General features: G+C 34.7%; 1 protein-coding gene and 1 non-coding gene across 10 annotated transcripts in view; one reads left to right on the forward strand and one right to left on the reverse strand.

Moving 5' to 3' along the window:
- The window catches only part of PRDM5 (PR/SET domain 5), a 206,392-nt gene that overhangs the window by 95,877 nt on the left and 97,726 nt on the right, over window positions 1-12,789 (forward strand). For 6 of the 9 annotated variants that reach the window (XM_077861174.1, XM_077861176.1, XM_077861177.1 and 3 more), the window contains 5 exons: window positions 1,497-1,671; window positions 3,919-4,093; window positions 5,254-5,346; window positions 5,619-5,740; window positions 9,520-9,599. In XM_077861174.1, the coding sequence (XP_077717300.1) occupies window positions 1,497-1,671; window positions 3,919-4,093; window positions 5,254-5,346; window positions 5,619-5,740; window positions 9,520-9,599 (645 nt within the window). The remainder of the gene's footprint in view (window positions 1-1,496; window positions 1,672-3,918; window positions 4,094-5,253; window positions 5,347-5,618; window positions 5,741-9,519; window positions 9,600-12,789) is intronic. The other 3 variants (XM_077861178.1, XM_077861181.1, XM_077861182.1) reach the window with 1 other exon arrangement.
- Window positions 10,866-10,970, reverse strand: LOC144292041 (U6 spliceosomal RNA). Its single transcript, XR_013359581.1, has one exon. It is a non-coding gene; the product is annotated as a U6 spliceosomal RNA (small nuclear RNA).

Genomic DNA, 12,789 nt, shown 5'->3' on the forward strand with positions numbered 1-12,789 from the left:
TCCCTTATTGAATCTCACTCCTTAGTGGAGCTTACTGTCCTTGTCCTTTCCTCCCCTTGCCTACCACCAAGGTTCAAAAAATTCAGGCTATGCTTTGCTTCTCTTTATCCTCAGCAGCCAGACAAGGAACTCCCAGAACAAATCCTCAACTATGTAAAAGACAGCCGTTCTGGGTGTTTCTCTTGGGGACAGCAAGCTAAGCAGCCCCAGTTCTGGCCTCCCTGGTGATTGGCTGAGGGCCCAGCGGGGTTTTGTGTACCAGTTCATTCCAAGTGTGAAGTTTCTCTGGGGTTTCCTTGGGAAGTAGGTTCTTCTTTGTAACCTTTTTCTTGTGTCTGTTATGGGTTGAGATTTCTTCTGCAGTGGTTATCTATCATTTCAACCCCGATTTCTAATCTTCTAGACTTTTCTAAAATTTTTTGTGTGTTGATAATGGAACTTCTTTTCTGCTCTCCTGTCATTTTAGTGGAATTTAGGTACACATGATGATTCAGTCAATTCTTTGAACCTCTCAGGTGCCTGATCTTTGTTCTCTTTCTGGACCAGGGTTTTGGAAATTCTTTGAAGGTTCGTTTGCAGTTCCCCTGTCTAATAACGTGAAAGTTCTAGCTTAATTTTAATATTCTAGTTTAAATTTAATATTAATCATAATTAGATCACCGATAGCATATTGTTCTCTAGATGCAGAAATGACACCATTACTTAATAAACTTCTTTTTGCTGCATTTACAGGCCTTGTCCACAAGATGTTACTGCATTGGGCAAATTAATGATGTGAAATTCACTTTTAGAAAGTTAGATAATTAGCCTTTCCTTTGATATATATTAATGTCACTATTTGTAATATATATTTGTATTTTATTTGCCAGGTAACTGAATATTGTCAGTTTCCTTTTTCAGTATCTAAATCAGTTGGAAATGTAAAAAAAATACCAATAGTAATTTTTAATGGGCACCTGGTACTCAATGTATCTTAAAGTGATTTCTTTTTTTTTTTAATTTTTTTAAATTTTTATTTATTTATGATAGTCACAGAGAGAGAGAGAGAGGCAGAGACACAGACAGAGGGAGAAGCAGGCTCCATGCACCGGGAGCCCGATGTGGGACTCGATCCCGGGTCTCCAGGATTGCGCTCTGGGCCAAAGGCAGGCGCCAAACCACTGCGCCACCCAGGGATCCCTTAAAGTGATTTCTTAATCACTATTAGAAACAAATGAATAGGGCAGCCTGGGTGGCTCAGCGGTTTAGTGTCTGCCTTTGGCCCAGGGCCTGATCCTGGAGACCCGGGATCGAGTCCCACATCGGACTCCCTGCATGGAGCCTGCTTCTCCCTCTGCCTGTGTCTCTGCCTCTCTCTCTCTCTCTCTCTCTGTGTCTCTCGTGAATAAATAAATATATAAAATCTTTTTTAAAAAAAACAAATGAATGGTTCAGCATTTTTAAAATTATCGAGATATTTTTGTCATACAACAGCATATTTCTTAATTTTGTCTCAGGAAGGAGAAAACATTTTCTATTTGGCAATTGAAGATATAGAAACAGACACAGAGCTTCTGATTGGCTACCTGGACAGTGACATGGAGGCCGATGAGGAAGAACAGCAAATTATGACAATGATCAAAGAAGGGGAAGTTAAAAATTCTAAAGGACAATCAACAGCTGGCAGAAAAGGTATTGCCTCTAACTGGGATTTGAGAGAATGGAAGTTGTAGGGGAAATAAAGTTTGAAGTGGGGTTGAATTATATAGATGCATTATAATAAGGTGTTGTCAAGATAGTTTTTGTCAAAACTACTGTCAGAGAATACCCAGCTGTAAGCCCATCTTTCTTCCAGCAGGAGGGGAGAGCTGGGCGAGGGTGATAGATGTGCCTGCAGGACTGCTATGGTCAGCACCAGCTCCTGGCTCTCACTGTTCCTACTGGTCTGCTGCGGGGGCGAGTAAGGAGGATTTTTGCCCTCCAGCACTGAATCTGCCACTAATCAGGCTTGTAACTGAGCAAGTCACTGACTTTTGGAGACTTTACTTTCTCATCTGCACACGGGGAATGGCGAGTGCAGAGGTATAGAGAGAGCACTGCTGCATGGGCCCTATGGGATTATTCCTGGGCCCAGGATCCTTAGAAAATCTGTAGCTTCTGGAAATCTCTCTCTGTTCTGATTGTAGAGGCCTGCACTATTGTTAGGTTGTTTCAGTCGGGTAACCAAAAACAGTGTGTTGACTCTAAGTTTGACTTCCTTGGATCAGTCCTGCAATCCAGGAGATGTCTCTTGTTTGCCATCTGCTGGGGAATAATCAATTATTATGGAGATTTGTTTCTGTTACGTGGTGTTTTACTCCTGATGGGGTTTGAAAGAAATATGAATGATGTTATAGGTATTGAGATTTTGTAATAGGCTGAAATTTACCAGAGAGTATTTTTTCATTTTGTGTAGTGAAGCCACTTCAGAAGTGACACCAGTTTCTTTAGTCCTCATGGTAGTAATGTCTTTCATATGAATTTTCTCTTCTAACTGTATGTTACTGCTGGCTGAGAAAGTGTAAGCATTCCCCGTATTGCCAGCTTATGCTTCTGTTTCTTTATTTTACTTGGATTATGTAAGGGGAAGATGTAGACAGGCTTTCTCTTCTTTCAAATATGCATTTTGCTGTTTTGAATTTCAGACTTTGGGTGATGTGGATTATTTCTGTATTTCCTTTTTTGGGGTATTTATGCAAATTACAATATTATTGACTACATTTCCTATGATGTACTTTTTGTATTCTAAATACTTTTTGTATTTACTTTTTTAACGTCACCCGCCCCCGCCAGGTGTGTTATTATTGTGTCCACTGTTTTAGCTTAAAAATGAGTCTCTTGCTTACCTATTATCCCAATTTTTCTTTAGTTAACAAATATATAATTCCATTACTTTTGTAAAAACAATCCACAGAAACTTAAACAGATTTTTAAAATATATGAATTAGGTACTTACATTATTGTTATTTTTATTTTAGAAACCAGTTTTTATTTAATAAAAGCAACCCCCCAATAGAAACCCAAAACACAGAACAAACTGACAACACAAAAGAAACAAAAAGTGCTCAAATGTCAAACAATAGAGAGTTTTAGTTAAGTAAATATAGTATCTTACATTTTCTTTTTTGAATTGAGAAAATGTCAAATGAAAAAAAATAGCAACAGATGAAATTGCATAAAAAGTATGATCATAACTGTAGTTATTCTTAGACTGTGTATACAATAGAAATGGACAAAAGACAAATCGGATGTGAGAATATATTAAGTGGTTGTCTCTTTATTATGAGATTATTAGTCATTTTTACTTTCTTATTTTCTAAATCTAATTTTATTTAATAATCAGAAAAAATCTGTAATGTAAATAGTGCACTTTGAGAGATTTGGGTGAAGCTGTGACAGTCCATAGGGACTGACAAGCTAGAGACACAGTAGAGCCTGACTACACCTGCCATAATGAGTGCTGTTTTTATGACCTTGGTCTTTTTCACATATATGTGAGATTCCCCTTGGTAATTCCACATAGTTTGCCTTGGTTGGATTTTTTTCTCTTTGTGTACTCAGTGAACTCAAGATGACCTGTTTAAGGGAAAACTTTTGCTTTCTCATTCGACATTTGTAATAACTCCTTGATGTAAAAAGTTAACATGACAGGGCAAATTAAAAATTGATTTTGATTTTGTATTAATTTGTTGACACACAAGAGAAATGAATTAAAAGATAATGCATTTTTCTTTGGTGATACTTCTATTACTTTTCGTGGATAACATTATTAATACTGGTAGAGATAATAAACATTTACTATTCTGATACTATTAAACACAATTAATTTTGTTTTTAAAATGAGGATAAAATTGGCTCTTAATTTTTGTTTTATAAGTCTGTTTCCTTGTAAATGTGCAGATTGCCTTGGCTGTAAAGAGGACTATGCTTGTCCCCAGTGTGACTCGAGTTTTACCAGTGAGGAAATTCTTGCTGAGCATCTTCAGACATTACACCAGAAACCTACCGAAGAGAAAGAATTTAAGTGCAAGAACTGTGGGAAGAAATTCCCAGTTAAGCAGGCTTTGCAAAGACAGTGCGTACAGCAAAGAGTATCTAAAATTCTAAGTTAACATTTTTTTAACTATTCCATTTGATTCGTTTTAGTTTCTAACCAGTGCGTGAGTGCGTGTGTGTGTGTGTGTGTGTGTGCTTGTGAAACAGAGGGAGAGAAGAAAATGAGCATTCTGTATTGTCATTGTCATTAACTTCTCTTTTCTTCGTATAACATGTTGATTTTTGAAATCTCCTGATTATGAATTTCAACAAGTAAACATTGTTTATGGTAATAACTCTTTGCCCATTTAATTACTTGCCATTAAATATCAAGCTCATTGGCTTCCTAGTCTGAAATTCAGTTATGCATAATTTAGTTAGTGCTTGGAGGCTGCAGATCAAGTTTTAGTTTTCTGCATATGATATCCCTCTGAAATCAGTAAAAGAAAAGTTTAAGAAATGGAGAGGGTTCAGAGTATAAAGAATACAGCGACATTTTGGGGAAGAAGCACTGTTTATTTCATAACAGTGTAGGAGGAAGAATATTAAGATGAATTAAATGATACCACACATTGCTCTGCACACATTATTTTGACTATTTTTATTAATAGCATAGAGTTATCTTTTTACTTAAATATTTTTACAGTGTCATTAATAATTGAAAGTGAGTAAATAGATACATGTAATTTTATTTTAAGAATATCACCTTGTGTATGAGCAAGAAATCTTTCATAGAGACTTAATGTTTCATCTTTTTAATCATTAAAGTAAAATTCTGAAACATGCTATATTTTATATTAAGATGATTTTCATATATGCATCTACTTGGATTATGAAATTTGAAATGAACAATTCCTGCTCAAAACTTAAACTTTTATAATAACAAGAGATTCAACATTTGGAAATTCTGTCCTAGGCTCTTGAAAAAAAAAAAGCAACAGGCTATATACTTTTCAGTGAATAGACTTTACAACTGCATTCTAGTCAGCTTTTATTGAAGATACACCAAAGATTCTTTTGCTGAGCTGGGTCTTACAGTTAAATGAGGTACTACTAAAAATTTCAAAGGCCAAAAGACAGAATGAAAACGAGATCACAAAGAAAATTTTATTTAAAGTAGATTTTCATAGGTTTTTGTCTTATGATTCCAGTTTTTATTTCTTTTTGTTTCTTTCTTTTTTTTTTCCTATTTCCCCTTAGTGTTCTTCAGTGCACAGTGAAAAGCAGTTTGAAGGATTCTTCACGAAGTTTTCAGTGCTCTGTTTGCAATTCTTCCTTCAGTTCAGCATCGAGGTTTTGTGTCTGAGTTCTCAGATGGCTGTTATATAGTTGTGGGTCATTTTTAGCATGCGTGCTGTCCGAGCTTTGTTGCGATTTAGTATCATAGGGCTGCTGGGGGAATTTAAGTACTTTCCTTTTCACCTGCTCAGGTAATGCATGAAATGACCCACAAACTCTGCTAGAGAGCATGCATTGCAAAAGCCTGCCATGATTAGGCTTAAGAATTACTTCGATAGATCTTCACTGTCTCTTCACCCTTTTCCCCATTCCTGGTTGTCTTGCAGTTTTGAGCAGCACCAGGAGACCTGCCGGGGGGATGCCAGGTTTGTGTGCAAGGCGGACAGCTGTGGGAAGAGGCTGAAGAGCAAGGATGCCCTCAGAAGACACCAGGAAAACGTCCATGCGGGTGAGAAGTCCCTGCAGGGTCATTTTTAAAGGGGCCTCCTCTCCCCAGGCTGCAGTGATCTGTTTATAATTCTTGTTCTTGAGGAGAGAGCTTGCTTTTGCATTGTACTCACACAGATGTGAGGCTCTGGCTGTCGACTTTTTTCTTTCACTGAACACTATTTCTTTTTCAAGTTGATTTCAGTAGTATTTGTCATTTTTCCTTGTCTGAAGTCATCAGAGCCAGAAACCTAAGCTAGAACCTACTTGAGCTTGGTCGGCAGGTGTAGTAAGAATTAATATTTTTAAATAACAATTTAAAGGTGAAATGTGAACTCAGGGTACTCTTGTGCCTTAATATTTTTACAGTGAAATTCCATTTTTAATTTATATTTCTCCTATATTGGAGAAAATTACTAACTGCATTTTGACATGGGAATTGAATGTATTTGGATTAATAAAGCAGGTACTCTGTGACTAATGGCCAGCTAAACAATAAAACAAATACAGATTTGACTATCACTTAGATTGTATCTGTTTAGCACATGGTAAAAATGTAGTTTGGTTTAGGGATAGAATCTATTGCCCTGAGTTCAACAGATGGCTGTATCATCAGAGTTAACTTTTTACTTCCTCAGTATCTTTTCCTTAAAGGAGGCTGATGTTTGTGGAACTCCTCATATCCTATGTGTTTCTGGGAAATGTGTGGAAAAATGTTTTTCTGGATATGAGGAAAGTGGGTTTCTCTTCTTCCATCTTACTTACTCTCACATCCAGAACAGGATAATCAGTACTCAGCTTCTGTATGCTCTGTTTGCTCATTTTCCAAAAAGTATCTCCTTTAATGTTAAAGTTGTATAGAAGCCAGTATTAGTGTGACTACTGGCTCCCACCTGACATCACTGTTTGGGCTGCATATTAAGTCTGAGCTGTATATGAAAGCTCTAGGTGGTAGAAAGTAAGGCCTTGCAAAATATAGCTTCACAATGATATCAGTAGGACTTTATAGTGTTCTGACTTCTTTTTTCCCTTTAGAAGAATATGTGGCTGATTTAGGGAAGATGGCATTTTTCTGAATTCATTATACTTGGGCCTTTCCTATGCTTATAAAAGGCAAGCATAATTTTTTGATAGACTTGTCTTGATCGTTTTTTTTTTTAAGCTGTTATGTTTAAAATGCTGTTCTTAATTTTCTCCATCTCTGTCTGCAATGTATTATAACAAATCTTTCATGTCATTTTTAAAGTTAACTTTGCTGAACTAAGTAAAAAACCAGATGCATATTGAAACTCTGGAAACTTGCATTCTTGTTATTGAGCATGTGGTTTTCAGGCTATGCTATAAGCATAATTTCTTTGAGGCTTCTTGTAATTGGCCTTGGATATTATAATATTACTGATTCTGGAAACTCATGTGACATTGTAGGAAATAATTTATAAAAGGAAGTTTTTAATATTTCTGTTTCTATGTGGAAACATACAAAATATGGAACGTACATATTTGATCAGGGATTACTATACATAGCTTTGTTGGGATTAGTACACAGTCTGTCTCTCATTCACAACTCTCTCTTCTCCCCTTTCTTCTGTGAGATACACAGACATTTGGAGAAAGAATATTCCACCTTCAGAATAGCAAACAAAGCAGTGTTCACATGCATGACTGTAGAATGCCTGGGAGCATACTTAACACACATTGTACTGAAACTCACTCAAGTCACTTAGGTGACTCTGTATTCAGTGCAATTGTATTAATTTCTCATATGTCTCCTACAGTTGTAAATAATGTGTTCCCGCATAATTTTGTAAGTTGAATCTGAAAGTAAAAAATTCAGACTTACCTGAATATAGCAAAACTAAAATAGTACAAAGTCTAGTTATGGCTTTGTAGGTGCTGTTGTTTTTCAACCTAGGGAAGCTGGAGTCCTAAGGACCTTCACAGTTACCCAGGAGGAAATAGGAAGTGAAGGGCTGACTTCCTTTTTTTTTTTTTAGGGCTGACTTCCTTAACCCACTTCCATTTTTTTTCTTTTGCTTAGATTCTGTGGATGCTAGAACTGAGAGTTTTTGTATTTATGGGAGATAATATCTATCTACACTCTCAGGCACATTGTCATAAGCTTTTAAAAATTTTTTTTCCTCTCACAGAAACTAGTATTTCTGTTCTAGGATGAAAAACAGAAAGGCATGAGGAGAGAAAAGGTTGAAGAATAGGGATGGGGTTATGATGTATTTATTGCCTCTGATTCTGGCTGCAGGGACAGTGGCAGGAAGATGGAGCTAAAGTAAGAGATGTGGTTGAGCATGTCTCAGTTCTTTCTTTTCTCCCTCAGGCTCTCACTTAACCATTTGGAAAGGATAGGGTCTAGTCTCAAGGACAGCTGGTACGAAGGATAAAATAGAGCAATAAAAGACTATGGATTGAAGGAAGTGACAGCTAGTGGGAGCTAGAAAATATTCTTTCTCAGTGCCATGTTGTGTATTCAGTCTATATGTACAGAGATACTCATTTTGCTTAGGAGAATTTTCTCCTTTAATAGCCATATTTGCTTGTCAGTCACAAGGAAAAATTTTCTTGGTTCTAATATTCAGTATGCTAAAAATAGTGTATTATATGAAATAAGTAACTTGAAGGAGACAAAAATTCATAATTTTCTTTTTCTAGAAGTGTTTTTCTTTCATAAGCACAGTCCTATGATAAAAGCATTTTGTAATACTTTTTAAAACTTATTTTGGATTTTTTTCAAAATAATAGAGAAATGGTGGAGTAGATGGGCTTGAGGTTGGGGCAGGGATAGTCCTCGACTTGTCACTGTTAGGGCCAGGTGATGGATACATGGTGATTCATTGTATCATTTGTTTACTTTTTGTATATTTAAAATTAATTAAAAATTGAAAAAACACTCTAGTTATTTGTGGTAGTTCACAGATAATACTGTTATTACATCATATTTTAAAAACTGTTTTATTGAGTCTTCATTTCTAGAACCACTGTTGAAATTTGAAATATGAAATAAGCTACTATAATCACTATGTAAGAAAACAAAATTGTATTTTAATTTGTATACTGATATGAATACCAGTATAATGTTTTATTTTACTTGATTAGATTTTATTCTGATTTTTAATATTAACACGAGAGAGTGTATGCTCATAGATTCTATAGGAATCTAGTGTTAGAAAGAATAATCTATGAATTATATCTTAGAAAACCCAGATGATTAAATGAAATGTTAAAATTTAAAGCAATTAGCAAAATCAACTTGTAAGTTAATAAATCCACATTTGTATAAATATATTTGATTAATTTCAAGTGAAATTTTTCATGTAATTTGTGCAAAACTCTTTTAATTTTACATTAGTTTATGGAAAAGTGAAAGACCTATTTTATCTATGTAGAAGGTGGTATATCATGGTGAATATTTTTCAAATTTAAGAAGAAAGAATTTAGGGGCACCTGGGGCGCTCAGTGGCTGAGTGTCTGCCTTTGGCTCAGGGTGTGATCCCGGGGTGCTGGGATCGAGTCCTGCCCACATCAGGATCCCTGCAGGAAGTCTGCTTCTCCCTCTGCCTATGTCTCTGCCTCTCTCTCTGTGTCTCTCATGAATAAATAAATAAAATCTTAAAAAAAAAGGAAGAATGAATTTAAAATTCAGTTTTAATGGATATAACACTGAAAGTTTTGGAATTCTAAGAAGATGAAATACCTGTTTAGAAATTATAAATCACCTAGAAACATTGTATCTGATGTTCCTCTTAATATTCTCATTTAAATCATGATGGCATTTTATTTGCATTTTAGGAGATCCTAAGAAAAAGCTCATATGTTCAGTGTGCAATAAAAAGTGTTCTTCACCATCAAGCCTACAAGAACATAGAAAGGTCAGTAAGATAAAGATTAATGCTCATCAGAGTATAAGATCTTTTAGCCATTTATAGTGTCAGCCATGAAAATTTTTAGTTGATTTTTTTATTGTAAAGCCAGTTCTTTGTCATTAATTTATACAGTAACATATTCTAAAATTTATGACTGATATGCAGAAAAGTAAACTCTTGTAAAAATATATTTTGAGTTGTTTCTTGTTCAGAGTTAGTAGAAGTATTTCTCCAGTGCAAAGTATTAGGTCTAGCTGAGCCTTTCACTGCAACATGTCACTTTAGTTTCAAGCTTTGTTAGTTGCTGTTTGCTCAGGAAATACCATATATTTGATGAAAACATACAGTTTTGTGTATTTATAATATGCTCTGCAGTGGCATTTAGCTATTAAAATGGATGCATAAAAAATAAAATGGATGCGTAGTATAGTTAAGTCTGGCAAAACAAAGACAAGAGCTTCATTATTTTGAAGAACTTAAAATAACGTACAAGTATGTCAAAGTGTTGTTAGCAGGGAAAATGAATGCTTATATTAGCAGAAAACTAATTTAATACATTTTGTAATAAGCATAAAGCTTTTGGCTATTTTAATGTGGAAAGTCAACCTGAAAAATACATTGTAGTTATTAACCCTAACAACATTAGTTAATAGAATTTATAATAGAATAGAACTAAAGTAGAATTTAGATTTTTGTTCTTATTATAGCCATTTAGAAAAATTAGTATTATATCAAACTATCTTATATTGTAATAAATATGGATGATTATTTTTAATTTCACATTTTTTTCAGAAGATCTATGAACATATTTTCTTTTAGTGACAATATTGAAGAAGAGAGGAGATGGTACTAGTGAATGTAAAATTTTACTTTTCTTGTGGTTTACGAAATGAATTTATCTCTTTATTTGTATATTGGTATATTCCAAAGTAATCTGATGGGCTTTAACATTCATATGATATTCACTCTAATAGCTCTAACCATGTGGCATGGATTTAATCTATAAACACATGAGATAGTTAGATTGTAAAGATGTCTGAGGTTATATTTTAAATGTTGGGTGAGTTTGATTCTTGGGAAATAACGTAACAAGTAGTGGAAAGTGAGGATTTTGGGTGTCATCTTTGGTCCCTAACATTCCCTTTAACATTGGACTCCTGTTCTCTCTTTTATTAAATGTGACTTGGGATGATCTGTGCCTTTTAATTTTTTCTCTAAGTGCCATGAGACTTTTTTTTCCAGTTTCCAAATGGTTTTCTTATAGTATTGTTTAAAAATATGGAACACTTGAAGAATTTGTGTATAATTCTTGTGCAGGGACCATTGCTAATCTTCACTGTATCATTCCAATTTTAGTATTTGTGCTGCTCACTTCACCTGTATGGCTTCAGAGACAAAAAGATTTAATCCAATTGAGTAGATATTTTCTAAATATCTTCTTACTTGTATGTATTTCTGGTCTGTTTAAATTTTAAGAAGTTAAAAATGTTTCACCAAATAAAAGATTTTACCAAATAGGATGTTTCTGCAAAGTTGGTTGTGGGGCAAATTTCTGAAAAATGTTCTCTTTTCCATTTATTTTTTTATAACATAAGAACCTTTTCTCCAAGGAATATTTGGTAGCTATTACTTGGTGATGGTAGAACACAGTACTCCTGTTATCTCTGCAAAATGCAAAAACCTTATTAGCTCAATGCTTCCTTCATTACAGAATAGCTCCTCTAACTTAGCCTTTATGAATCCATAGGAAGCTTTTACTGACTCCCATTTTTGACTGTATTCCTAAGAGTTGAGGATGTTGAATGTCTAATAGAGCTTGGATGCAGTATTTACCCTTGCCAGTAGAGGGTGCCCTATGAACATGCCAAATTACATTATAGTCTAGAAGAGTATCTTACATTGCTCTATACTATCCTATATTATAATAAAACATATTATGATCCTTTTTGAAAAGTATTTAATTAGGAACTTCAAATTGTAAGTTATTACCCTCCATATCAATTAGTAAGCTGGACATTTTAAAATTGTGCTTTATTTAACATTAGGCATAAATAAATCATATTATCTATCATTTTCATTTGAAATTTGATTGCTTTATTAAGTTTTTTTTAGGATTTTTGAAAATAGTTTTGGCCTTAATTTTCCACTGTAAGTAAGGTGGTCAATGCAAAAATACTTTCAGGTACAGTGAAATTTTATAATGATGAAAAAGTCCATTCAATTGAATCTTTAAAAATTGTTCATGTTTCAGGAACCACTAGAGTTAAGAAGTGAATGGTACTATTCTGCAGTATTTTATTTAACAGTTAACATTTTATATATGGATGAATGATTTAAAAAATTTTACATACTAACATAGACTTCATATTAAAATGAAAATAAACTAAATATATTTTCATTTATGTATGATTCAGAAGGCATATCATCTTTTTAAGGGCATGTTGTTATAAAAGGCATATATTACAGAAACATATAAGAGTTTAAGAATATAAATCTGTTCTTACTATCTTTAAGTAAACATTACATATAATATCTTGCTCCTTAAACATAGTTGTTCAACCAAAGCCACAGAGAGGGTCTTTGATGACTGAAGAGGCTGTCTTTAAAATGGCTCAGGCTGAAAGTTTTTCTTTTGTACTCTGTAGTGCTTGCTTTCTGAGTACTAATGCAGTTCCCACATTATTTTCTGAGGAATCATAGTACTCTCTGGACTCCATATATTCACTAATTGAGATTAGGTGGCACTGTATGTAAGCAGAGGGCAGACATTGTTCTGCTTCTGCCTTGTTTATCTCCCTTTTCTCTGCTTTTCCCAAATGAGTTTCCTGACTCACCAAGAATCAGATCTCAAGGAAGCAGAAGATGGGTTGGAAGTCTCAGACTTGCTGTATGGTTGGCCGTAGAATTAAGGCACAGACTGTAGACCTGGGATCTGTTAACTTTACCCTATCTTTTGTTCCCCTGCCTTGTCTCCTCTTTTCACCCTCACTGTCTTGAGTTCATCCATGACCACTTCTATCAAGGGAGCCATTTACCAGGATACCACTCAGTCCTCCACTCTTTACTCATTGCTGTACCAGTTTATAGTACTCTGCCCTGACTTCAGTCTACAAGGCCCTAGTTATTCTGCAGGAATAAGCATAGTACCTTGGCTTTCTGCAAAAGGGCCTTTGCTTGTCTGGTGTTTAGTATTGTG

This window comes from Canis aureus, chromosome 20, assembly GCF_053574225.1.
Source record: "Canis aureus isolate CA01 chromosome 20, VMU_Caureus_v.1.0, whole genome shotgun sequence".
NCBI lineage: Eukaryota > Metazoa > Chordata > Mammalia > Carnivora > Canidae > Canis > Canis aureus.